We start from the raw sequence: 27,318 nt of genomic DNA, 5'->3' as shown, positions 1-27,318 counted from the left end.
TTGGTTTAAGAACAGGTGATTTGAGGCTAGACATCATGTTGGAAACTTCCATCTTCACCCAACGTCTGATCATCATCAGGAAGAGTTGGAGTTGAGATGGGACTTTAGCTTCCCACCTGTCAGTCACCTTGACCACGCCCCAAATATGAATAAATAAATAACTTTTAGGGTTAATGTAAAGAGGATTACAGATATGTCAACCTCTGTACAGCTTGGACCATTTAAAAAAAAGTTTTGGTTTGTAAATTTTATTAACCAGGCTGTAAAAACATATTTTCAATTTGAATAAGGGACCAAATTGGAATTCCTTGGCTTTCAGTCTATCTCTAGTGGACACTTGAGGAACTGCAGTTAATGTTGCACTTTCCTTTTTCAACACTGAAAGATGCGGTTGGTCAACTTGAAGGTTGAACTTAGCCAACAAGACTTGAACCACATTACTGTAGTCCAAGATTATTCTCTGAAACAGAGCGTTATAACGTCTGCTTTGTGACTGCTGCCTCTCATGCCATTTTAAAAACCGACTCAAAAAATAAACTCACACATTAAACAATAAGTTTAGAAAAAATGTAGACACCAATTTAATAATCTGCGATAGCCTTAAGGTAATGATTTGTGTTACTTGTGCTCATGTGCACGAAAAAAAAAGAACCCGGATAAAAAGTGGGCTCCAGCGTGACCGGCTGTTTGATTAATGGTTTCATTCAGAGGGACCTCAAACAGGAATGTCAGGAGACAAAAGTCTTGCTTGGAGCGCTAATGTAATCATAAACTCCTGTCAACTTTGAGGAATCTTTAAATCTTTTTTAAAAAAAGCCAAAAGATTGGTTCAAAATTGGCAGAAAGTGTAAAATCTTTTCTACATTTCTGAAGGTTATAAGGCAACGACCTGAGAGGATTTATCAACACACAGTTCTTGTTTCACGTGTACTTTTAGCACTGTCTGAGGTTCTGCTCTAGTTACTATTTCTGTTGTACACAAACAGAGCCACAACTTGTCCAGACATGTCCTTCTCTCTCGTCTTGGAGGAGTTCCTGGAAAGAGATGCATGTCTGCGTTTTAAATATGGTGTACAGTAAACTTCCATATGCTTGAAAGCGAATATTGGCGTTCAAAGTGACTGACATGTTTGGACAGGAGGTGGTACAACCTACACCTTCTTTACCTGTCACGTCACGCCTGTAGGCAAGCACGTGGACAAAAAAAACCCAACACTGGCTTCAGATGTGCTGAAATGATATGAAATGTATTTTAAAGTACAGAAATACAATAATTAAAACAAAATGTGCAAGGAGAGTCTGGAGTAAAAGCAACATTTCTTTACAGTGTAAATCAACAGATCTGTGAGGCGAACACGCACAGTAACACAAAAAGACGTTAACACAAACACAGCAAGCGGCAGCTCGGTGTGATGATGAATACAGTAAATGACTCGGAGCCGACAGATTGGTTTCCTGTGTGAAGTTTCAGACAGTATCTTCTTCTGTTCTTATTCAAAGTAACTGATCTGTGGAAATGTGGGTACGGCCATGACCTTTCTGTTTTCTTCGAAGTGAAAGGTGATGGTGGTGTTGTGTTTTTCTGTCTTCATCATACTGTGGCTGGATATGGTTGAAACCGTTGAACAAACTTTGGAATACTGAAGAGAAGCTGAAATAGTTCCCCTCTGCTCTCTGAATATAAGCACCCAGATTTTATATCACATTAAACTTTTATAACGGCGGAACAAAAATCAAACTTTGTCCTGAAGTCTCTCCTTCATCTGTCCCTTTAGCTCGCTTCGCTTTTTTATTTCTTTGGACACGTTGAATTGTTCGACGACTTACATTATTACTCGTGGACGAGGACATTCTTTGGCTTTTATTTTCCTTTTGTTTTTCGCTGTGTTGCAAGTCAAACACAAATTGGAGACACTCACAGACAGACAGACAGACAGACAGACAGACAGACTCCAGGTGCAAATGTAACTGTAGTTCTGACAGTAGGGGCCAATAGGACAGTGCTATCTTTAGGGATTGTTGGTCAGATAATAAGGTTCATTTCTTTTTTCTTTTTTTTTTTAAGAGAGCTGATAGCACTCGTGTCGTTTTCATAATGTTACAGCTTTTCTCTTTAACCTCATCCCCATATTTGTTCTACTTCCTCTCTACTCTCCATCCGATCCAACTTCCTCAGAGTTTCCTCTTTTTTTAATTAATACATTCACAAGCTAGAAACAGGATAAAAGCGGAGGTAAAGAGTCGTCCTCCACCTTCTCCCGCCTCAGCACCTCCACACCTGGCCCCTCTTCTGGTCAACCTAACCATTTGGAAGATTCTGAGGTGTGGTTATGAGCCCTCTGGAAGAGCCACAGGGGGAGGAAGAGAGTCCACAGTTCTGTGTCCCAGCCCCTCCACATTTGCTGTGGATGCGTGTCTTTTAGAGTTTGAGGGGAGTGCGTGTCCATCTGGGCTGCTGTGAATGCCGAGGCTGGCGAGGAGTTCCTGTAAGCGTGTGGCGGTGCTTGCGAGTTGCTTCTTCTCCTCTTGCAGGGCAGAAACCTGCTCCTTCAGGCGGCCCTCTGACTGTGCCAGAGTCTCCACGCGGCTCTCCAGGCTGCAGACGCGAGCGTGAGACACCTGAGGGGGAGAGAGAGAGAGAGAGAGCGATGGTTAAAACAAATGCATAACGCACAGGAAGGTGACATTGTGTATTTCCGGGAGTCCGTGTGCACCTGCAGCTCCTCGAGCAGGTCAAGGTTCTGCTGTCGGAGGCTCTGATTGGTCCTCTCCAGCTGTGCAGCTCTCTGTTGTTGGTTGAGGGTGGGGGGCGTGTCCAGCAGCTCATCCTGCAGGACGTGATACTCCACCTCGTAGGCCTGCAGCTGCTTGGACACATCCATCTCACACACCTGAGGACAAAACACAACAAGCACTCACAATGTAAGGCAACAATCTTAAAAATGTCTGTTTTGAATCCGAGTTTAACCGTCCACAAGCGTTCAACAGAAGGATATTCTGAGGTACGGTGCATCAGCGTTTATACAATATTTGATCCGCTCAGCAGTCACTTAACAACTCGGCTTTCATCAACTCTAAACAGGCAGGAGCAATACAATCCTTGGTGTGTTCTTTACGTAGGAAATGTGAGAAATGTGTGCGAGCAGCACACTATTGTTCTTGCTCTAACAGCTTAAACGAGTCCAAGACAAACATTGACATGTATTCCATCGTATCGTATCTATGGACTGAAGAGCGCCTTTATTATCTTAAAAACGAAGACTTGTTTTCACAAGGCAAAAAAAAAAGAAAAAAGGATGTTGAGCTTGGTGAAGATGATTTTTACAACTTGTAAAAACTGAGCGAACCACAAATGTCTTAATGTCGTACAGATTCCTTGTTGCTACTGGCGACCAAAACATTAGAATCAATCAGGCTGTACGATTTAGGTCAAAATGTCAGAATTTTGTTTTTCATTTCTTTTGACTGTGAAGTTGTTAAAAATGTTCTCACACCTCTCCAGTCAAACTTTGTGAGTGGAGTCTTATCATGACTGATAGGAGAGACGACCTCAACGAGAACAGAAGGTCGAAGTCACAAATGACTCAGATTTAACAGGTTTCTGTTCCCATCTTACTACAAACCAGAAGATAAACAGTGGATACACGTTTTGCATTTTAGGCTCCAAACATCCTGGAGGGACACTCCCTGGTTTTTTTTTTTTTGTGTGTGTGGTGAAACTTTGAGTCACACCTCGTTGAACATATAGACACCCTGACGAGGATAATTGGCGCTTGAGGGAAAGTACCGGCAAGCTACAGCATGAGTCAACAGCCCTTTGCTATTTCAGAATAAACTAAAAGGTGAATGTATAGCTTCTATACTCTAGCATCTCTCTACCTGGAGATGACTCATCACCTGTGTAACATGCTGACTCAGCACAGAAATGATGCAGAGGGAAGTTTGATCACAGCTCTTCAAGGTGTAATTTCATAAATGGATCCACTTTTTCAACACTCACTGACACAAAGCAGAAGGTGACATGACGACTCCTCTGACGCTCCACCTGTCAGCTGGCCCGGGAGAGGGTGCGGTTCAAATCATTATCATTGGCTTTTATTTGTTGCGTCACTGAGGTATAATTATATTGTCTCTTTATCCTCATCATGAGCCATTAAATCAAAACGTTTAAATGTTTCACAAGTCACAACAACTCGCACAACACAAACTATCCGACACAGGCAGCGTGAGGTGATCTCATCTGGACGCTGACCCAACGGTTACATAACCTTTAACCTTTTTTAGTCCACCTACTGGAGGGTGCAGAGATATGTTGTTGTTGGGAGACAAGTCTGAGGATTTTCTCCATTCCTTTATTTTGAAAATACACGCCTTCACATAACCCAAAGCAACAGTAATTCTATCAGCCTTTGTTTTGTTTTGAAAGCCTTTTGTTTGTGTTTTTTTTTTATTAGTTTTTGGACACAAAATGGAGGACAGAGGTGGAATAACAAACTCTTCAGGACGACCTGCTCCTGAACTCTTCCTCACATATCTCCGTCCCAGGAGTCCCGCACTCTTTTTGTCCTCATATAAATGCTTTGTGTGGTTGGACATAGTCACAGAATCAGGGTTAGAGGTAAAGACCGACGAGCTGTGAAGAGCATGAAGCAGTTTCTTTACACGCACTGAGATCACACACGAGTCGCACTGAATGTCATCAACCTCGAATACCATCCTGAACAATACCATCCTGAATAATACCATCCTGAACAATACCATCCTGAACAATACCATCCTGAACAATACCATCCTGAATAATACCATCCTGAACAATACCATCCTGAATAATACCATCCTGAATAATACCATCCTGAACAATACCATCCTGAACAATACCATCCTGAATAATACCATCCTGAACAATACCATCCTGAATAATACCATCCTGAACAATACCATCCTGAATAATACCATCCTGAATAATACCATCCTGAATGATACCATCCTGAATAATACCATCCTGAATAATACCATCCTGAATAATACCATCCTGAACAATACCATCCTGAACGATACCATCCTGAATAATACCATCCTGAATGATACCATCCTGAATGATACCATCCTGAATAATACCATCCTGAATGATACCATCCTGAATAATACCATCCTGAATGATACCATCCTGAATAATACCATCCTGAATGATACCATCCTGAATAATACCATCCTGAATAATACCATCCTGAATAATACCATCCTGAATAATACCATCCTGAATAATACCATCCTGAATAATACCATCCTGAATGATACCATCCTGAATAATACCATCCTGAATAATACCATCCTGAATAATACCATCCTGAACAATACCATCCTGAATGATACCATCCTGAATAATACCATCCTGAATGATACCATCCTGAATGATACCATCCTGAATAATACCATCCTGAATGATACCATCCTGAATAATACCATCCTGAATGATACCATCCTGAATGATACCATCCTGAATAATACCATCCTGAATGATACCATCCTGAATAATACCATCCTGAATATTTCCTGCTGTGTTCACACACCTTCTCTTCCCCACTTCACTGATGTTTCACTCTGTGTTTGGGTAAAGTCCAGCAGAATCTGAAGAAACTATTCTGCAGATGCCTTCAACCACGCCATGTGCAGCACTCTCCAAAATCAGCAGATAAGTTTGACACAACGATGCTGTGTTGTGTGAAGGATGCTGATGAATATGGAGGAGGCGGTGGTGTCACAGCTCTGAGGTTTGCCCAGAGAAAGAAGTTTGTAACGTGAGATGATCAGGAATAGTATAATAGTATAGGAATAGTGTGTGTGTGTGTGTGTGTATCTGTCAGAAAACTTTGAGCTTGATCTGAATTCCTCAAAAAAGCAGAGTTAGTTAGTATCAGACTTCTTCCCTTTGAACTTCTAAAGACATTAGAGACCTTTTCTGAACAAACGTAACCCTTTCTACTCTCCCCTTAAACTTAACGAGGAACAGGACGAATCGCTTCTATCAACAGTAAATACTCTTCAGTGAGCAAAACAACCCAAGACAGATGAGTCACTCTCTATTGTTTTCCAGTTTCCAGTGGTTAAAGTGAGGTCATGCTGACGGCTTGTTGTTCTAACCTGGTTGATGGTTTTCTCCATCTGCACCAGACCCAGGTTTGGCAGCGTGGTCTTGATGAAGTCCACTATGGACTCCAGGTTCTCGTGCTGCAGGATCAGAGGTTTGTGGCTCCCCAGCAGACTCAGGGCCACCTTAAAGACGACCTCTGACCCCTGCAGGAACAACATATCTGACAGAGAAAGAAGGAGAAAGGAGGGTGAGACGGAACTACAACCAAGCGGCTTACGCGGATGACTGGTGACTGATAAATAAAAGATGCTTTGACGTCAATAGAAAGGTTTAAGCAAACATAAATAAAGGCCGAGGTGAACATGCAGAGTAGGTGTGTTTATTTGTGTGTGTGCTGTGAATGCATCAGGGTGGAGTAGGGGTGAGGCAGGATTGCATGAGATCATACAACAGATAAAGGAATAAGAGTGGAGGTGTGATATCAAAGAACACACACACACACACACACACACACACACACACACACACGGTTCTGCTCAGATGAGCACGAGGAGCCAGTTAGTCTGGCTCACTGACCGAGCACAGTGTAGGAAATTAGGCATGAAAACAACAGTATGAAAGGAATGAAGAACGGAAAAAAGTCAGGACATGAAAAGAGGAAGACGTAGATGAAGAGTCTGTGCGTGTGATGATGTTTACACAAATGATAAAAAAAGGTCACGACCGAGGGAAACATCAGCGAGCGTGTCGCTGACTCAGTGGAAGAGAAACATCTGTCTAGATTTTAGAGCTGAAACGATTCCTCGAATAACTCGAATAATTCGATTACAAAAATTCATCGAGGAATTTTCGCTGCCTCGAGGCTTCGTTAAGTTTTTTTTTTTTGCGTCATCAAAACTTTGGTATGAGTATAAAACACGTTTAATGTAGCTGCAGCTACCTGCTCCTCTCTCTGACACACAGACACTTCAACACACACACACACACGCGAGCGCGACGTGCCCCTTTGAACTTTTAGTCAGCACACAGTTGATCCGTGATCCAAACGACCGAGTCAGGAACACGTGATCCGGTCAAACGGTTGGCTTTTCTCCGTTCACTCTCTCCGTGTTTGCAGCTAACATAACGATAGCAGCGTCCTCACAGTCTCTGTCATAGACGCGTCTCTGGTCTCTGTAGTCTGTGAGCGCGCTGAATGCACGCGCTGCAGGAGCAGACAGAGAAACACCTTAATTAAGCAAAAGTATGATTTATTCGATTACTCGATTAATCGACGGGATATTCGATAGAATACTCGATTACTAAAATATTCGATAGCTGCAGCTCTACTAGATTTAAATAATGTGTGAATATCATTAAATTGAGCTTATACACTAACTTACAACACCACACCCTTCTTCTCCGACCCACAGCCTCTCTCATTTCAAATTAACTTTACCAACTTTTATTTTCTTAAATTTGCCGTAATCCTTTTATTAGAGTTTGTGTATTACCTTTCCTTCCCAGCGTCCGTCACTCTCAGTTTAGATCGGATTCAAAAGTAAACCAAGGAGTGGAGACCATCTAAAGGTCTACATGTGAGTACTGTATCTTCATCCTGTTGTCTCCTCTAACGATCTACCGTAACTCCAGTGTGACCTAGGGGTCCAGACACACAGGTGAAACTCCCAAAGACTCACCGAAGACTCTGGCCACGAAGCCGAGGGGGAAGTGTGAGGCGAAGGCAGTGAGGAACCAGGGGGTAGCATACAGGCTGGGCCCGATCTCCTGCTGCTCCAGGTGGTTGTGAAGATCTCTGTGGTAGTCATGGAGCAGCCGGGACAGCTGGTACATCTGAATCTGACATGAACATCAAACACACACACAATGTGAGCTTGGGTGAAGGTGTAAAACACTACCTTCACATGTACAGGACAACGATGAAACTGAAATGGAGAAGAAATTGAAAATAGACAACTGTTGGTTCTTCTAAAAGACCCGCTCCAGTAAGATCAAGAAATAACCCGGTAGGTCTTTAAAAACAATCTAGTGTCCAGGATCAGGACTCTCTGTAGTTCACTTGACTTGTGTAGCACAAAACAACACAAGTTGCACAGTAACAGAGAAAATAACAAAGTATGGCCGTGGGGTAAATAATACAATCCTGATACAGCCTGATCAGTCTTTGGTTACACTCGTTCTATTTCAGGGTGAAATCTGACGCTCCATTCAAATTAAAAACCTGCATCACACATTCTTGTTTACCTCCCGCATCAGGTTTAAATGCAGCTGAATTCCCACGCAAACCAGGTTTCAGCTAAAACCAATGACCGGCTTCTGTTCAGTCATAAAATATTAAATATGAGAGCCGATCCATGTCACGCCGACGAGATCCCGAGGTATGAGACGAATCATCTTTCATATGGAAAGTCCGTCACGAATACGTGGAGTGATTAATGGGCATAGAAAAACATAGTGATGTCATTCATGAAAGAAAAAGATTGTGAGAAGCGGAGAGCGACGGCCGACGTGATGAGACCGTTTGCTACAGTGAATGGAAGACAAAGAGACTCGTGTGCTCGTGTCACCTGCAGGATTATCATGTCAGGCCTGTACTGTTTGCGGAGCCCGACGTCGAACATGAGAAACTTGAGCATGTAGAAGGCGTCCTCCTCCCCCATGTGTAACAGCAGCACTCCTGCGATGAAGGACAGGCCCTGGCAGTAGCCCACCTGCAACAAAAACAACAACAGGATGAACGCCGTCGACACAGGCGAGGAGGAGGGAGAGAAACTGAAGGCTGGTCAACACTCAGTTCATCAAGTGAAGGGGATTCAGACAGACGACATAATTAACATTAGATAATACCTCAGGGTCCAGTAGGGAGTAGGCCTTGAGTAGATTATACAGAGACAGCTGTCCTGCACCCAGCTGGGCTTGGAAATATGGATGAGTGGGAAAAGTGCGACCTAGGAAGGAAAAAAGGGAGCAGACATGATCCTTATTGCAAAACACTGGCATTGTTTATATTTAGTAGGAATTCCTCTGCCAGACGCAGTGTCTACGTGATGTCTGCGATAGAGCTGATATTCATCTATAAAAAAAAGCCGCTTCAATAGATGTGATTTACGACATCCTGAGTGATCCACAAGAAACCGGGGCCTGTAGGTTTCGCACCACTTGTTTGAACAAAGCCGCTTCGCTTCTTCTTAGTCGTGTTCACAAACATGTTCATGCAAACACGCACACGCATGCATTCATGTTAAAGTAAAGGCCACATACTCTCTCTTCTTTCTCAGAAGCTTAACTTGTAATGCAGGACGGGACGTGTGCCTTTCAAACATGACAACATAATGAGCGTGGATCGGAGTGAGAGCATTCTTACACTGGACGGCTGGGTAATTGGAGGGTGGGTGTATGTGTGTTTTTGACTTCTGGACTTACAGTGTGTGTGACAGTAGGGCTTTGGAGAAGACAACGAGTGTGTATTTCAGGAATGAGCTGGAGGGGCTTTATGTTTGTGAACATACAGCCACGACTCCCTCCCCTGCCTCAAGGTTAAGAGCGGTATGTGTCTGTTCTGTGTGCTGAATGGGAGGGCTGTGCTTCACAACTCTATGCCCCTTTACCTAACATTTGTTAACTGATAGATTGGAATAACAGCCTTGAGTTTCCGTGCATTCACACCTGCACATATTCTTTTTCTGCTTTAGTGTAAGTGTCATCTTTTGATCCTACAGCGCTTAACACCCTTACATCCACGCTACGCACGCCGCCGTTTCTGTCCCTACTTGTAAATAACAAAGATGAAAGACAAAGGGGTGAAGGGACAGATGTGTGGGTGGGTGTGTATGTATGTGTATGTGGGTGTGAAACGGGTGGGGTGGAGGTGCTGTGTGTGTGTGTGTGTGTGTGTGTGTGTGTGTGTTTCTGGTTCAAAATGAGCTTTGGTACCTTTTATCACACTTCTGGCATTTGTTATTCTCCACATCAAAAAGGTGTTTGCACTCTCCACTTTCACATCATATCACCATGTTGGTCTGAATATACGACGCCCCTGATTAGAGGATGAAGCCCCCTTTCATGACTCATTCTTGCAAAAAGACTTCATTAAGACCAAATCTTGTTTTTCAGGTCTTTGTGTTTAAGTACACTAGCAGGTAAAAGTTTGGACACAACGGACTGAAATGTTAAAGGCTTAAAGGCTTAACATGCGATTCTTAAAAGTTGAAATAATTCAGTTGATGACTTCTGAGTGGGCATTTCTTTCCAAAATAAAACTGGAATGTTTTATTTGTATTGTTTTCATACCTCCTACTGTTCTACATAATTGTAGTAAAAATAAAGAAAACCCCTTCTATTAGTAGGTCGATACAGCTTACAGTAGCTACATTATAATAATAGAGTTTTCTGTGTTATTGATAACACTGTTAATGTTGTGTGTCCAAACTTAACTGGTGACGGGCAGGCCCCTGGATATCCCCCTCACAACACCCCTGAGATCTTCTAAACCAGGGTCTACTTTATGATCTTTGAGTCGTATCAGTACTTAAAATGATCTTCTTTAAATAAACGGTTGCATCTAATGTAGCCGTGTGACACGTGAAGCTTTGCCAGCCTCCATCTCAAAAGACTTTAAGTTGCAGAAAAGATAGCAATCAAACAAATGTGTGTGCGTGCGTGTGAGAATTACCCAGATCTATGAGGATGGCGTGCTGCTGTGATGTGAGCTGTTTCAGCAGCTCTTTGTACGGCGTGTGATTGGCAGGCGGTCGGGAGGGGACCGTCTGTCTGAGCAGGTACTGTTCAGAGAGAAACTTCCAGATCTCGCCGCGATGCTGCCGTGGGACACCTGCGGGGGATAACAGAGATGGAAGAGGAGCAGGGTGTGGCTGAGTAAGATGGGGTAGGTATGTCATGTTTCAGCCGTCAGTTCGGGTACATTCCTTTTAAAAGGTCAATTTCTCAGTGTTATGCAAATATTCTCTTAAATATGCAAAACCTTAGGTTATTTACATGACCCCGGTTCTCTGAGTAGCATGAGTGAGTGTCTCACTATTTGGAACGCCTCCTGCGTGAACTTGTCAGAAGCTTAATAACACGACACCAATAAGAAGAATGAGATCTATGGAGGGGAGGGAACCCTCCTCCTGTATAATAGGAAGACATCAGCCGTCAAGCTCACCTCTTCCTCGCTTCCATAGCAAGGAGGGTGGTTTGGTGAGACACTCACTTATGTTACTCAGAGAGCCAGGGTTATGTAAATAACCTAAAGTTCTCTTTCATAGCATTGGTTTTGTGTCTCACCATGGGGAAAATACTGACTCCCGTAATGCCAGACAAGCCTGATATGAAGACAACTGTCCCCAGAGGCCCCTCTCACAAAGAGAACCACGGCCTAAGAAGAAACTGAACTGAGGACTGAATGTGCCACAGTTGGCAAAGATATGGGGTGAAGCCCAGCATGCTGCGGCACACACCTCGTGTATACAGACTCCTTTAAGGAGAGCTCGTGAGGTTGCTAGCCCTCTGGTGGAATGTGCCTGAAGGCCTGCTGGGGGCTGGAGACCCTTGTTAGTATAAGCCACTGATAGGATACTGGCTTTCCCATGTGTGGGTTCACCCAAGATACAAACAGCTGATCGCTCTTTCTGAAACTCTGGGTCCTTCCCAGCAGTGCACGGACAGGGCAGAGTGTGCAGACGTCCGTGTTCCTTCGAGGGTAAAAGGCAGCCAACTCTATTTAAGAGCAAGTGCCCAAAACCTCGGGCATGAAGGCAGGGTTAGACAGTAGACTGACCCCGAAATATCTGCAAAACACCTGAGCAGTTTTCAGGTGAACTACATCATAAATCTGCAGAACCAGTAAATTAGAAAATAGTTCATAGTACTGTAGTTGAAGGGATTTTAAATTCTATCTAGATAGACAGATACTATCCATCCATCTACTCATTTCTGGTTTTATATTGCCCCTCAGAAGAAATATACAAGAATTTAAAATCCCTTCAACTACAGTACTATGAACTATTTTCTAATTTACTGGTTCTGCAGATTTATGATGTAGTTCACCTGAAAACTGCTCAGGTGTTTTGCAGATATTTATATATAATGGATACAAACATTTCTATCAATACACAGGAAACACCAAAGGCACTCTCAGCCTGTCAAGATTTCAGAAGGAGGATGTTCATACATGCAAACCTCAAGCACTACTCGCGACCCCTGCCACCATTTCTATGTGGTGACATGTTGCGTAATGATGTCGTGACTGGCCTCTGTAGTTACTTCACAGAGGAGATAACCCTCCTGTCCTCCTGTGCAGAACATGCTGATACCACAAAACTAGTCAGGGACAAGTTGCTGAATACACTGACGTCACTGCGTGCGATAAAAGAAAAGAAAAAAACAAACAAACAAAAAAAAAAAAACACTTTGAATGGATGTTTTTCAGAAAAGGTTCAAAGAGAGAAAAGTCAGGACACAAACTCTCTGTTTTAGAGCTTTGGTCAATATTTGTTTATGCCTGGTGATGCAAGAGGACAAACATTTCAAAGAAGCACTGCTCCACGTATTAGTGGAAACTATATGTACCTTGTGCAACAGCAGCATGTATTGTCTCTGGGTCAAATTTAACCCTCGCTCTCCCAGCAGTTCCTAGCATCTTCTCCCAGACCAGAGTGACCTCCTTCAGACACGGAGTGATTTCCTCGTAGTCCAGCTTCAGGCGCTTGTTCTGCAGGTCGCTCTCAGAAGCTGCAAACACAAGATAATGCACATCAATGATGCAACAACCCATGCATCCCTGATCGGTCCTACGGGAAACGCCTGGCTAGTGTTCCTCAAACATATTTGAGCTCACCTGCACGCTAGCATGCTAGCAAACATGCTAGCATGTTTGTCCCTTTACAGACTTTACAGCCCTGAATGGTTTCTGCCATCCTTTTTTTGTTTTACAATGACAAAAGAATGAACCGACTCCTGTACTCAACATAAAAGTCTTTCATCAGGGCTCTAAAAAAAACAAAAAACCTACCTTTCTAGTTAAAGCTGAATTTGAAAGGACTTTTTAACACAACCAAAAGTTAAGGTGCTACTTTATTTAATATTAGCTGAAACATGTTGCAATACTTTTACATGTTCAGCAGCTCCTAACTCACAACGCCTGTATTCTGTTTGGGTTTGATAAGGTCATGTACTGTGGTCTTTGGAGATTTTTCTCAGAAAAAAAATCTCCTGCAGCAGCAAGAAATGATGCTAAGCTTCCGTTTACAGTGATGAAAAACCGTTAAGATGTGATGCGTGGGGCTGGCTTTGGACTTTGACAAACAGCATATAAGCTTAGCAGAGACAGGCAAAACTGTGAATTCCGTTTTTACACATTGACACCAGTGATCAAAGAAGGTGAGGGCACACCCTGCACCCCTCATCTTTTTGACAACACCCTTCCTCTCCCCTCATCTCTACACTCAGCATCCTCCTCTACTTCTCTTTTACTTTTCTGCTCCACTCCTTTCTTCTCCTCCAGTTCCCATTTCCTTACATAAAACAGCCCCCCCCCCCCCACCCCACACACACATACACAATCCCTTCTGGACTTCCCCACCCTTTCCCGCTCATGTGTGGTGTCCACCCAGTGACCAGCTGCAGCCAGGCAGGGCTGGGGAGGGTGACATCATCAATAAGGGACAGGAAATAGATAGCAGCCCACTTCAATGTCTTGACCTGCAATGACACCTTCCAGGAAACATCAGGATTATTGTGGGCAGTATCTGGGGGGGGCTAGGGTTAGCTAAAGTGTTGCTAGCACCAAGTGCCCTGAAAAAGTGGAGCTAATTGAACACTGCTCACACTAAACTCAAGCCGAAAAAACACTTGGCACAAGATAAATTAAGGGCATCTCAAGAGGTTTGAATCCTTCAGATGGAGTGCTATATATCACGGCCTGCAGCAGCCAAAGACAGGAAAGTAGGAGTGACCTGGAATGCGCTTTCTGTATAACAGAGTGGAAAAGTTGGATGGCTCAGTCGCTGACACACCCAGAGTAAGAATAGATGCTGCCGGAGAGGCAGTGGCTCTGCTGTCGTTCTTATCAGCCGTCTCTGCACACGCACAGCCTCGTCCTGCAGCCCAGTCACCACTCACTCTCTCCCCTCGCTCGACCTCCCGCTGCTCTCCATTTCTCTTTCTGCCGCCGGAGCACTCCGCCCATGATAACACACGAGATAGGATACCCACCCTTGAGCTGACAAAGATACGCTCACACACTTTTCAAAGTTGACCCATAAAGCAGGCAGCGGGGAGAGAGATGAAATAAAAGAATAAAGATAGAGATTCGCTCTCCACCCAGACAAATAACGGACAGAAAGGCAGAGCTCACCCTTTGGGGGAAATAAAAGAATAAAACTAGAGACGCCCGAGACAGTTGGCCCACATTGAAGCTTTGTATGTTAGTGTGTACAGTGCCTGGCATGTTTGCCTTACATCACTATGACTTGAATTCTCTCCATCAGACTCTGCTATGTACATGAACGTAAAGGCAATAATGTCGAGCTGAGTGACGAATGAACTATGGCGTGCAAGTGAGTTAATTAATGGTTAGCACAGTATATAGAGCAGGTAGTTAGGGGTGTGGTGCGCTGCTAGGTGTATGTTGACATGTGGCCAACTGGGTCAGAAAAGAGGCGGTGCCCTTGGCACACCCTTAATTATGATCTACCTGTAAACACACGCATGCACACGCACTCTCCCTCATATATATTATATAAGCTGCTGATTAGCAAAGGGTCTAAATACACCTGGAAAGGCATGACGCCAGGAAGGATTAAAAAAAGATTTGTTTGTTTAGCTTGAACAGCGTCACTGTGTGACTGATGCCAACGCCGCTCAGTGAAAGAATGACTGTCAATCTATAAGTCTGCAGGAGCAGGCAGGCAGCCATGTTGTGATTTATTTATATTGCAGGTCTGACGGTTGCATAAAACAACAATCAGTAAGCCTGCAGTAGTGCGTCGTTGTGCACTTACCCAGCATTCCCAAACTCTATCATCCAGTGCTGTGATCACTCCGATAACTGAAGACGTAGTCAGCATGAAAGTTTGTCTAACTCACAACTTGTGCAGAAAGTATAGTGCAAAGATACACACACCTGCTCGATGAAGGCTGTGCGCATGTTATGCATTCAACATTGTCAAGGTTAATAACCACCACTGAATTATTATTATTATCATGATTGAACTGTCTTATTTTTGGGGAGTGGGCATAAAATAAAATAACAGGACTGTTTAATAATGTGAACAGAAGGCAGGCTCCTAAGTGTGTGCGCGTGTGTGTGCGTTTATATACGTGTGTTTTCCCTTTCCCTACAGCCGTTGAATTTACCCTGCAGTTTCTGGTTCTCTCTCTCCATCCTCTGCAGGAGGATCTGCTGCAGGATGGCCTTCCTCCACAGCTCCCTCAGCTCCTCTTTGCTCTTCTTGCTCCTCTCCTCAGGCACCACGCTGATAGACAAGTCCCCTGCTCCTCCGACTCCCACCTGGCCACCACAAACTCGACCCGCATCTAGACAGGGATCCCCTCGCTCTGGGGGACACATTACATTGAAATACATGAGATCGGGTTAACACTACATGAGGTTTGTTAATGCAGCAGCAGTACATTTACTATTTTCACAGGCTGTAAAAGAAACAGCAGAGGTTTACAGTGATCAAATTCCATAAATTAAAAAAAAAAAAAAAAAAAGGATTTAAATATCAAAATCAACACACAAAATTACCTTTTTTTTTTTTTTTTTTTTACATTAATCAAGACACAAAAGAATCACTTGAATATAAATGTCTAAACATAGATGTATTTGACACAGTGGGATGCAACAAACAACCAGTAAAATAAATGTGTTTGTATGTCTCCACCCAAAAGTACAGGGTGGATCCCAAACCTCAAAATACCCAATGTTGTTTAGAGGAAGGACATAACAGCCACCCAGCTAGCACCATGAGTGCACACATGGGCAGACACAGACACACACACACACACACACTCGCTTGGTTCAGGTATGTAACTTTGATGCTTATCTTAACTTCAGGGGAAACTCAAAAAAACTATCAGATAAGTCACCTGAAGATACCCTGAAACAAATAAAGACAAATATATAACAGCACGTATACAACACACACACACACTCTTTGTGCTAGTATTCATGTATGCCTTTGTGTCTGCATCAGGGAGATTTTTCGAGACATGCTGAAACCAGCCGTCACTGTACAAACATACGAGTCTCAAGTTAGAAGAGAAGTGACGGAAGACCTGACGTGTGTGACACGCAGACACACAGGGAGACGGCTAAATCCCTCAAGAGAGTCATGCATGTTTTACACAAACACAGAGCGTTTCCCTGAAACAACACATCTGAAGAGTTCGCTTTAAGGTGTGAGAAATGCACGCATGAACTCACACACACGCTTATCCTCCAATCACTGTGAGCTTTCTGCACTGACCTCAGTCACAGCTCTTTGCCCCTCACCTCAAACAAACCTGTATAGTAGATGACCTAGTCTTAAGATGAAGTCTTGCTTTAATCAAAATACACACATGCACGTATGCACGGGCGCACACACACACACACACACACACACACTCATGCACAAAGTGGTCAGATCCACTCCCTGAGCAAACACTCCAACTTAGGCCGAACCAAATCCCAGCACACACTCACACACAAAACATGCAAAGTGGGTCAACAAGGATGGCGCTCTCCTCTGGCGCTGTCTGTGTGTGGACTGTCAACATAACCTTGGGACACCAACACAGCCTCCAAATCTCACACACACACACACACACACACACACGCGCACACACAGCGTCCTCATGTGTGTCAGCAAGCACAAACGCCAAAACACACCCAAGTCAACCAAACCCTGCCTTCAGCCACCACACAGCCAATCACAGTGAGCTGCTAAAAGCACAGTTTCTACTTCACGTCATGGCACCTGTCTGTCAAAACACTTCAGATTGCATTCATGGAAAGGAGACATGGTTCAGTAGAAAGGGAAATTTCAGTTCAACAATGAGAGGCCTAAACCGCTCTAATCCCTCATGAGCTGCACATTCAGAGACAAGGAGGATGAGAAGGTCACATTAGTCCCACGTTGCAGTGATAAGAAGCAAATAAAGAAGTGAGCAGGGTGTGTGTGTGTGTGTGTGTGTGTGTGTGTGTGTGTGTGTGTGTGTGTGTGTGTGTGTGTGTGTGTGTGTGTGTGTGTGTGATGGAGTAAAAACAAATGATGGCACTCCTGCAGAAAACACACCTGTAGCTGAGCACCGGTACATTTGACTGTTTCTAGTTTGACTTTAAAGCGAGATAAGTCAGTCCCCCCAGTGTTGCATAAAAAGACAAAGAGATATCATAAACCTGTCGAAGTTAGTTTTACACCTGCCACTGTCAGTGTAACATACTAAACCCATCTGATATAGTTTTTTCAACCCGTTGTTGTTTTACTGATTTCTTCAGACAAAGTCAAACTGTGAACCTGAAGTCACCTTTTAACTGACAGCTGCACACGTCAGTCCTAACAGGTTGAGAAAAGAAACATAATGAAGCAGCTTAGCAGTCCAAACAGCACTGGCATCACGACGTGTATGCAAACAGTCATCTCTGTTAGCCTTGGCGTGGCGTGGCGTGCGTCACTTCAGGTGGATCCAACACCCCGTGCTAGAATGTGCCGTTGTTTACTTTTACGGATTAACAATAGTGAAGTAGAATTCTTTTTTCTGACATTTGATCTCAATCAGCATTACATCACCACTGTACTCATGATAATACGAACACCACAAATCTGTTTCTGCTCTGAGTTGAGATTGTTTGGTGAAGGACAAAGGTCAGATAAATTTACACAGACATGCATGAAAGATGCTGCCAGGACTGTTTACTGACCAAAAGAGGTAAACAATGTGACTATATGTAAAAAAAAAAAGAAAAAAAAAAGTGACATGACGAAGGCTACAAACTCTCACCGACTCTTACTCAAGAGAAACTATAAATCTGAATGATGCTTTAAAATCAAAACTCAAATCATCAATAAGATCCAAGTGTTTGACACTGACAACCAGTCACGACATGTTTAGATCCTTCAGTGTTTTTAAGAGCATGATAGTGTGGCCCCGAGACGTACTCTAACTGCTTTTGTACATTAAAATATCCAAAGAATACGTCATGATGAAAGGCCGACATTACGAAAGACAAATCGACACAATTACAGCGATTTCCAAAACCGATTAAATCTTAATAGAGCGACGCCTGCGGGCATGACCTTTTGGAATGTGCAGGTTGCTTTGCGTTGTCGGTGCTTTCAGCGTTATCTCATTGTGTTGCACACTCGGAGCACATGCCAGTTTGGCGTCTCTGCAGCGTAATCCTGAAAACTGCTCCGACAATCGATGTTAGATGAACAACATTAAAGTTGTGGTAGCTTCGTAACTCCATGTGTAATGTGAGTTAACCGAAGTTCAAGAAGAATACAAACATATATACAGTATCTCTCCTTGGAGCGCAGGTAGCCTAGTGTTTAGTGCACACACCCCGTGTACAGAGGCTTTAGCTCTCAGAGTGGGCGGCCCGGGTTCAAATCCGACCTGTGACTCTTTCCCCACGCTGTCTCTTTAAAAGTATTTCTCCTGATACCAAATGTAAGCATTTTACTTTGTGTGAACATGTTTTCATTTGACTTTGATTCCTCAGGAGCCAACTATCACAACTGTCAACGCTTGTTTTGTCACACACGCTCGCAGTATACAATTAACATAACATAGAATCTGAAGACGTGCAAGCACATGCACGATTCCCACGTCTGCACCGGCAGACACACTTAATGCATGGATATACTGAGACAAGGCATAACTTGTCATCCAAGAGAATATTTCAGAAAATGTACAACACCGTGTTCAACTTCTTGATACAACATTCTCTTTAATATATATCTGACAGGCTGCCAGCCTCCAGGCAGACCTGCTCATTTCATTATTTAAACTCCACACATGCAATCCTACTCGTGCTTTAATTCATTTTTTGTTGCCACTCGCAAACAACACCTCAACACAGAGACGTCATACACATTCAGAGCTCCAAAACAAACGTGAAATGCCACCAGAGCTCACGTGTCAATCAATCAAAGTCTCAAGCTCACTTCAGTTTGGTTTGAACACATTCAGGGAAGAGGCCAGCCCTTCATGAACCTGACCTCCGAGCCACACTCACATGCTCTTTGCATTTGTATTACTCACAACTTCAAAAATTAAATGCTTGAGGAACAACAGGTCATAAAATGGGTGCTATGCCAACCTAAACAAGTGGGTTTCGTTTTGCAATGCAGAAAATCCAACAGAAGTCCAACATCCAAACTGAGAGTGACTGCATGGACATGAGTATCTTAAGGATCTTTTTAAAGCTGTGAAAAGCAGCAGCAGGTAGAGTAGACGCTGCCAGGCGGCTCATAAAGCTGATTAAAGTTCAAAGAGAGAATACGCTACAGTGCATTACGTGATCTCTTATCTTCTAAATAAACACGCAACGTGACTCCGAATGAAAGGGCGACACCGTGTGTAACGTCTCCGTCACTGCACTCTGGCACCTGGAGGAGTTGTTTAAAGTCAGTCTGAAGCACAGCAGGAACATCATCCACACTATTCCACAAAAAAAGACCTAGGAGAAGTATTTGTAGAACTTACTAACATTAAATTAAAGAACAGTGTGGTTAGCGCTGTTGCGTCACAGCAAGAAGGTTCCGGGTTCGAATCCCCCGTTGGACAGGATCTTTCTCCGTGCGTGTGTGTGTTCACTCTGGTCACTCCAGCTTGCGCCCACATTCCAAAGACATGCTCGTCAGGTTGATTGGCTCCAGTGTGAGCATGGACGTCTGTCTCTCTGTCCGTCCATTTAGGTTTCAGTGTTTTTTACAACAAACATGAATACCTGCTCAAGTCAGAACAACAACTCGGACACTCAGAAAAGAATGATGTGCCCGACTTCCCCACTTTTGTCACTAAATACGTGTTACGTTAACTTTTTATTAATTCATGTATTGCACTTCAACTTTTTAAACACAGAAACTTGGAGCAGAAAATGAACTTCAAACTTTTATGTTACCTCTGACAAATCCTCTGGATAACTTGACACCTCGTGGTAACACTCTTTAACAGTGTCTCTCTCTGCAGGCAAGCAGCTGTAGCTTACTTGTGTTTGTGCCTTATATGGGCATTCAAGGGGCAATTACCAATGCTCATCAGGAAAACACTTGCATGACGTGATCATTAAGAAGACAGGTGCGAACAATCCCGCAGTTAAAAAACAGCTTAATAAATCTGCTTCAGACTTTTCACAGTCCCTTGTTCACATTGAGCCTCTGAATCTGATTTTTAGCTCATCCAGAGTGTATGTGTTTTGTTTTTGTTGGCCATTCAAACCACATACACGGGTGGTTTTCGAATGCGATTCAAATCTGATTGCTACAGATCTGATTCAATCTGTCTCTGTCCCATCAACGTGTCTCCTGCGTCACTCGCAAAGCGACATCATCCACAAAAACAATGACACAGATCCAACTAGCCAGAAGCTAACTTTAGTCAGTGGAAGAAAACGGCGAGAATCAAAACAAACCTGCGGACAGACTGGGTGAGAAATGAACACACTTCTCTGTCATCTATTTTGTTGTCGTATCTCCTGGCCATAACCCGTTACCATAGAATTCAATGTGGATCAGACCACGTCAATACGGACCGGCAGATCAGATCTGGTCACTTGCAATTTGTAATGTAGGCAGTCAGTCAGTTAGATTGGATTTGAGGGGGAAAAAAACAAAACAAAAAAAAAACGGTTTGGACTCAGTCTGAATAAAGCTTTAGAGACTCCTTAAGAAAAAAACGTATACATATACTGTCGTACAAGGTCCAATGTCTTTCTTAAGGACCGGTGGTTGGTCCTAACAGGGAATGAGGGTTACAAGGAGTTAAAAAGAAGTGAGTGTCTCTTTTCATACCAATAGTTTCTGTGCTCTTCTGAGGAGTGGCCACGCGTAAGAAGATCTGCTGCCTCCATGAGTGGCGGTGGCTGCGCAGAGGACTTTCCCCCACCCCGCATGCTCTACTGGGTGTGGACAGAGCTGCAACATCACTGAAACACACACACACACAGTCATTTACCCTGATTGACACTCAGTAGGCTTATGGACACACATTAGATGATCTTGGAAACCAGCAGCAAACAAACATGGACGTGCTCATTCTGTGTATACGTGTGTGTACCTGCTCCTTGAATCAGGGAAATCATTCTCCTGCACAGGAGCCAGGAATGGAAATTTCAGAAAATTAGGAACAGAGGAGGATGAGCGGAGACGAGCACGCAGACCACCCAGTGGACTGAGATGCAGATGGGAAAAAAAGAGAAGATGTAAAAGAAATGAAATCTTTGGCCCTGTTCAAACAGAGAGTCTTATGAGAAGGTTTTTTATCTCAGTATATTTTACCAGAGGGATGATACTGTCGTCCACATCGCTGTGAAATAATCAAATGTTGTCACCAATTACATGTATGCTATAGTGTGTGTGTGTGTGTGTGGTAAGTTAGGGGAATACTGCATACTAACGTTGCTGCTGCTACATCACCTGGCAGTAATCACATCCACATGCAGCGAGGGCAGGAAGTCACAGGTGAACTGGGGGCGGGGAATCATGAATATAGCAATATGGTCTTTAAGTGCTTCTAACATTATTGATGACTTATAAAGCGTTCAGACATATTTTATGCTGGACTTCCTTTTTGAAGCACCATGAGTTCCCTCGACTGGTATTATTGGATGTTCTTGTTTATATTTTCTCTGTCAGAACAGGGCCTTGATGACAACAATGACAAGAAGCCTTTTATAGATGCAGACGACATCGAGGACAGAGTTCCACTAGATGAGTTGAACAGAAAGCTGATGCGGTGTCCTCACCTTCTCTTATTGAGCCGGCTCCCAGAAGAAGGTGAGGAAGGATGATGAGGGAGGGGAGGGGAGAGAGATGCAGGAGGGAGGGTGGAGTCGGTTGGAGCGTTTCTGAGAGGCAGCGGAAATACAGACGCAGAGAGTGAAGACAGAAGAAGCTGACAAAATCAAAGACACTGAAAAGTGTGACAACAGAAAGGAAGGTTTAAAAAGGAGAGCATGAGCAATGAGAGAAAAAGTGTCTGGAAGAAGAAGTTTTCACATGTGCACTCCTGAAAGGAGGACGGACAGAGGCTACAATGATCATTTTCAATGCGACCTGTAACTTAATGTATCGACACACAGCAGGTTCGTCGTGTGCACGAAGCCTGCACCACCTGCCCACGTACACTTCATGCTCCTGTGTGCTGCTAAGCAGCGTCAGTGCCTCTCCTGCTCGCTCATAGTGTTTTTATCGGAACATTTCCTGCTGCGTTTTCTCATCGCCTCACCCAGACTTCATGAACATGTAATAAGGGGTCAGGCAGGAAAGGATCCAGGTAAAGTTGTTACTGTTATATGACCAACAGTGGCTTCAGGGATTACATTTTTCAGACTATTTTCCTGTGTACAGCCGGGTCACACTCGTAGATGATGCTACTCTGACTTCAAACTAAAGCAGAACACTTCTGATATCTAATTCAGGTCCTGTGCTGGGGTTACCATGGAAATCTAAATTACAATCCATGCATTCAACCGGCCATGAGAACGCTCACAGACTTATTCCTGATCATCATAATTTCTTAAGACATAATTACAGAAACACATTAAAGCAGAATCGCGAAACATGCAACAAAAAAACAGTTACGAGCAAATTCTCTCACTTAATGAAATGCTTTTCTGACATTCACTTTAATGGAGTCACATCACATAGTCGGTCCACTTACTTGCTCTGGTGGGGAGTATCAGTGCTGACAGAGTAGTGTCGTACCAGCTTGGGCTTGGTGTTTGCAGTGGGCTCTTGTGGAGAGTGATTTAGTGTGTGCAGCGGTGAGTACTCTGCTGAGGAGGGGGTGGGCGGGTGGCTGAAGGTGCTGGCGCGTTTGCGGAAGCCCGAGGGCTGAGCGTCACCGGGTAAAGAGGAGGTGGAGGGAGACAGGCGGAGAGAGGAGTCAAGGCGCTTCAGGTCTCCTGTTGAGTTGTGACACCTGAAGATGACGGGGACAGTAAACAATGGACGGTACAGCTATGGCTTCCAAGGCAAAGAAGTCAGGGGGTACATCAGTTTTTTAAAAATTGACTTCCTAGATGTACAAGGAAATGTAAATAAAATCAATGATTGGTTTAAACAAACTCAACATTTAGATACTGTACTGTTGCTAAAATTAAGTTTTGTATGCAACTGTCAAACACTGGACGACTTTAAAATAGAGAGAGGAAAAAACACACTAGATGACTCGACCAGAGAAAACACACCTGCAGTTGGTGCCAAGATCTCACAGAAATGTGCGAGCTCAAACGTGACTTCAGAAGAAAAGAAAATAGAGAATGAGTGAACTCATTCTTATTTATTATAAGTCTGTTTGAAATAAAGATGTTTTATCTAATCTATTCCAAAAAGGTATCAGTCAAATGATGGCTTTAAATTAGCTCACCTTTCCAACCCATCCCAGATCTATTTCTAACCTCTCCAGCAGGGGGAGTCCTAGACCCTTACTTCACATTACTAAGCCTGATCTATTTGGGTCCCTTTGCCTCGTCTTATTCACCATCAAAAGTGTAGAGCTGAGGTTTGAATTTAAATGTCCCCACCGAGCAGCGGCTGCACTGTCCTTTAAACTCTGTTTAGAAAAACGTTAAACATGATATCCAGGTTAAATAAAAAGGGCAGATCTGACATTTAAGGACTGACGGTGCCGCCCAAAGTAAGGAGTCAGGGCGTGCGTTTGTACCTGAGTGGGCTGGTGGGTCGCAGGTGGGAGTAGGTCGGAGAGGGGTCATCTAGAGAGGACTGCTCGGGGCTGCTAATGACCGTACAGACAGAAGAGCCGCTGTCACTTCCTATGCTGTTGTCCCTTTGAGCTTTGGCCTTGCTGCTCCCCTGCGAAAAAAACACACCCAGATACAGTATCTGACTTTTGAGAAGATCAAAAGTCACAAACCAGGACATTGCTTTAAAGACCAGTATTTCAGGATTCCTTGTTTTTGTGGTAACATCTTAAGAACAATTCCTCTAAAATCCAGTTTTTAAAAGTTGGATTACAAGAGCGTTCAAGTGCAATCTGGATTTGGATCTGCATTGCTGGCTAAACTCTGAGCATGAAAGAGAGCTTGCTACCTTCCAGATCCCCTCCAGGGACTCGGTGAGAGAGCGCTTGGCCCGGCTCTTGAACTGTTCAAGTCGCTGCCGACTGCTACTCTGCTGCGGAGCTTCCACCGGGGCTGGAGCGGCCTCCTCACACACCTACACACACACGGAGATATTAATACAACATTTGGCTTTTCATACAGAACCACTCAGTCATTTAACTGTTCAACTTTTGAGGAAATGTCATTGCAATGGACACATGGAAGCTGGTACAGCAGTGGTTCAGAGAGGTGTGACAGTTACCTGTTTGCTGTCTCCACACTGTGTGTGCTTATGGCTCCTCTGCCTCTCCTCGTACAGATTCCTCAGAGAGGCCATCACCAGTTCGTTCTCTTCCTGATCGCTCTTCGGCCGGGCCCTCTGAAACAACACACACACACAAAATAAACAGGTCGTCTTCTTTTCTTCATTGTTCAATCTGTGACAAAGAAGTGAGACATGATAAACACTTTGACAATGCTGACTTACAAAAGGGTCCGAATTTAATCATTTTTAAAGGTCGACTGACGCCCCCTGTTGAAAACATTGTAGCTCTGATCTTTATGTTGCTCTCTTCAGGTACACGACCAAGAAGTGTTTCCGACAAAAACGTCCATCCTGCTGCTTTTTAATGGTCAAAGCGCTCACTGACTGTGAATCCTTGCCATTAGAAATTTAAACAAAGCTGTTTTAGTAACGTCGAGTAAATCCCCTCGCCTGACAGCAGCCCTGCAGCAGCAGAAACATTAAATACAGCAATAGAGAAAAGCTCAGCCATGTCTCTGAATGTCTCTTTGTGCTCATAAAGAGGCATCAGTATTGATCTCAGCGAGTTTCATAATCAGCGAGAAAGTGTGCTGGATGCATTTAGCAGAAGCCACGCGGCACATTTCAGACGAGCTGAATGAAAATCATCTTTTGACAGTTTGAATGGGACGATCGGTGGAACAATAAATAAACCCAGATTCTTCCCTTTAAGGATCACAACTAGTTCTTCAAAACTAATCTCAGTAAAGCTTTGAAATTCTAATGTTTATAGATCAGCAGTTCAGCAACATCTTGAGGACGTATTAGAGGCCAATCGACTTCAATGATCTATCTTTTAACTAAACTATAATCTGTATTAACAATGCTCCATTAATAAGTGGTGCATCGTTAAAAGTTCAATAGTTTGACTCCCACAAGCTGATCCATGTGTGTTTTACAGAAATAGACTGGAGTGCAGACAGAGTCATAAAGAGCAGGATGCAGGTTATCAGCAGAGGGAGCAGAGGGATGAGTTGGCAGGAATATGAAATGTATTCAAGGGTCGTGTATGCACACAGATCAGTGCGTCAACACAAATCCCAGATGAAGAAGAAGTCAGGATTCTGCCGTGATTCAGTCGTGTTCAGTTCGCTAAAATTGCCGACAGACTGGTTTGTTTCCGTCTGCAGTGAACTCTAGGAATTCGCACATTGACTTGAAGGTGCCAACGACGAAAAAGAGTCGACACGTGACATTACCATAGTGTTTTCAAACACTGCAGCCTGCTCCTGGTTGTCCAGAGTGGCCAAGTGCCGCTGAAGCTCCAGCTTGGTTTTAGATGGAGATAGCCCTAAAAGAAACGTTCCCAACAGGCAGTTAAATCTCCCCGATCTCAACTTCAGTACTCGAACAGTAAAGTTAAAACAGTGTCACATGCAGCAAATACAAACTGAATATAAACTTTATATAATAATAATTCTAATAATAATAATAATAAATACATTGTATTTGTAAAGCACTTTACATTTTTAAAATCTCAAAGTGCTACAGAGTTGCTGACACATCGTCCACAGCTCTCAACCAGGAGGTCGGGGGTTTGATCGCTGCTATGTAATCGTGGTGTTAATGTCACTTCTGATGTGTGACTCTTTACATAGCAACCTGTGCGATCAGTGTGAGAATGTGTAGGTGTGACCTGCTTTGAGGAGTCAGAAGACTAGAAAAGTGCGACAAGCTCTTGTCCATTCGACAGTCTTTATAACATGAAATCAAAGTATCAGCATCCAACACAGTCACATCGAGTGTCAACTGGCTGAAGATCGTGTACAAATGTTTTAAAGAGATAAATGTGATGGACACTGGCAGAATTTAGTTATCCTCCTTGTATCTGAATAAAACACTTGCAGAATTGTGATGTGTCAGCATAAAAGACATTGAACTCTTTCATTGTTTTTCGACCTGTGAAAGTCAAGGTGGCCAAGGTTTGTTTCCCACTGTACCTTCTATCCTCTCACACAGCCTGTGGAGCTGCTGCATGGGGCAGCTGTCACACTGCTGGCTCTGGGTCTTTGCATTCTGCTGCAGCGCTGCCACAGAGAACGCCTGCTTCAAGGTCAACATGATCTCATCCACCTAGAAGAGAAAAACACAACACTTCTGTCAACATCGTGACATGGTATTTCTAAACTCTGCGTTCACGTTCACTTCATCTCAGTGTGCTAGCTTCTTCTTCAAACTTGATTACACTGCAGATGACAAAGATCAGAAAAACATCCTCAAAATTACCTAAGGTTCAGATAAACTGACGTTAGATTTCTTCTCAGTCCGTCTCAGTGCCCAGCTCAACTTTATATCATTGTAAGTAAGAAATCAGAGTCTTTGCACTTATTAGATCACTGAGATTAGAAAAAGTTAAACAGAATGAATGTCTCCGGGGTTTTCTATTTCAGTCAGACAGCAGCAAAAGACTTCTAATGATTGCTGTGTAGTGACCCTAGAGACTCACTATTTCAAGAGTTTAACCTACTTCTCAAAACAAGCCGATCACACGGCATCATCAGCTGAAAGCAAAACAGTCGAGTACGTCGATGATCTTTTTCAAATTACACTGAAGGTCTATTTGGTGCATCATGACTCAGTTACACCAAGTCAAAGTGAACGAGAAGAATGTGCACAGCGGCTACGTCGTGCACCTCACGTACAGAG

At 43.6% G+C, this 27,318-nt stretch overlaps 1 protein-coding gene across 3 annotated transcripts in view; it reads right to left on the bottom strand.

Moving 5' to 3' along the window:
* Positions 1–1,228: 1,228 nt before the first annotated feature.
* Positions 1,229–27,318, bottom strand: part of tbc1d1 (TBC1 (tre-2/USP6, BUB2, cdc16) domain family, member 1) — a 37,732-nt gene continuing 11,642 nt past the window's right edge. The window contains exons 5-22 of one of the 3 annotated variants that reach the window (XM_079338339.1): positions 26,613–26,745; positions 25,872–25,963; positions 24,631–24,747; positions 24,358–24,483; positions 23,972–24,120; positions 22,967–23,227; positions 22,050–22,151; positions 21,362–21,475; positions 21,097–21,230; positions 15,449–15,649; positions 12,662–12,823; positions 10,764–10,922; positions 8,939–9,039; positions 8,659–8,802; positions 7,771–7,930; positions 6,142–6,311; positions 2,715–2,891; positions 1,229–2,619 (exon numbers count right to left, since the gene is read on the bottom strand). In XM_079338339.1, the coding sequence (XP_079194465.1) occupies positions 2,329–2,619; positions 2,715–2,891; positions 6,142–6,311; positions 7,771–7,930; positions 8,659–8,802; positions 8,939–9,039; positions 10,764–10,922; positions 12,662–12,823; positions 15,449–15,649; positions 21,097–21,230; positions 21,362–21,475; positions 22,050–22,151; positions 22,967–23,227; positions 23,972–24,120; positions 24,358–24,483; positions 24,631–24,747; positions 25,872–25,963; positions 26,613–26,745 (2,793 nt within the window). In that variant the 3' untranslated portion in view covers positions 1,229–2,328. The remainder of the gene's footprint in view (positions 2,620–2,714; positions 2,892–6,141; positions 6,312–7,770; positions 7,931–8,658; positions 8,803–8,938; positions 9,040–10,763; positions 10,923–12,661; positions 12,824–15,448; positions 15,650–21,096; positions 21,231–21,361; positions 21,476–22,049; positions 22,152–22,966; positions 23,228–23,971; positions 24,121–24,357; positions 24,484–24,630; positions 24,748–25,871; positions 25,964–26,612; positions 26,746–27,318) is intronic. The other 2 variants (XM_079338340.1, XM_079338341.1) reach the window with 2 other exon arrangements.

This window comes from Symphodus melops (assembly GCF_947650265.1).
Source record: "Symphodus melops genome assembly, chromosome: 2".
NCBI classification, from domain to species: Eukaryota; Metazoa; Chordata; class Actinopteri; order Labriformes; family Labridae; genus Symphodus; species Symphodus melops.
Note: the sequence above shows the minus strand (reverse complement) of the source record. Positions and strands in the feature narration are given on the sequence as shown.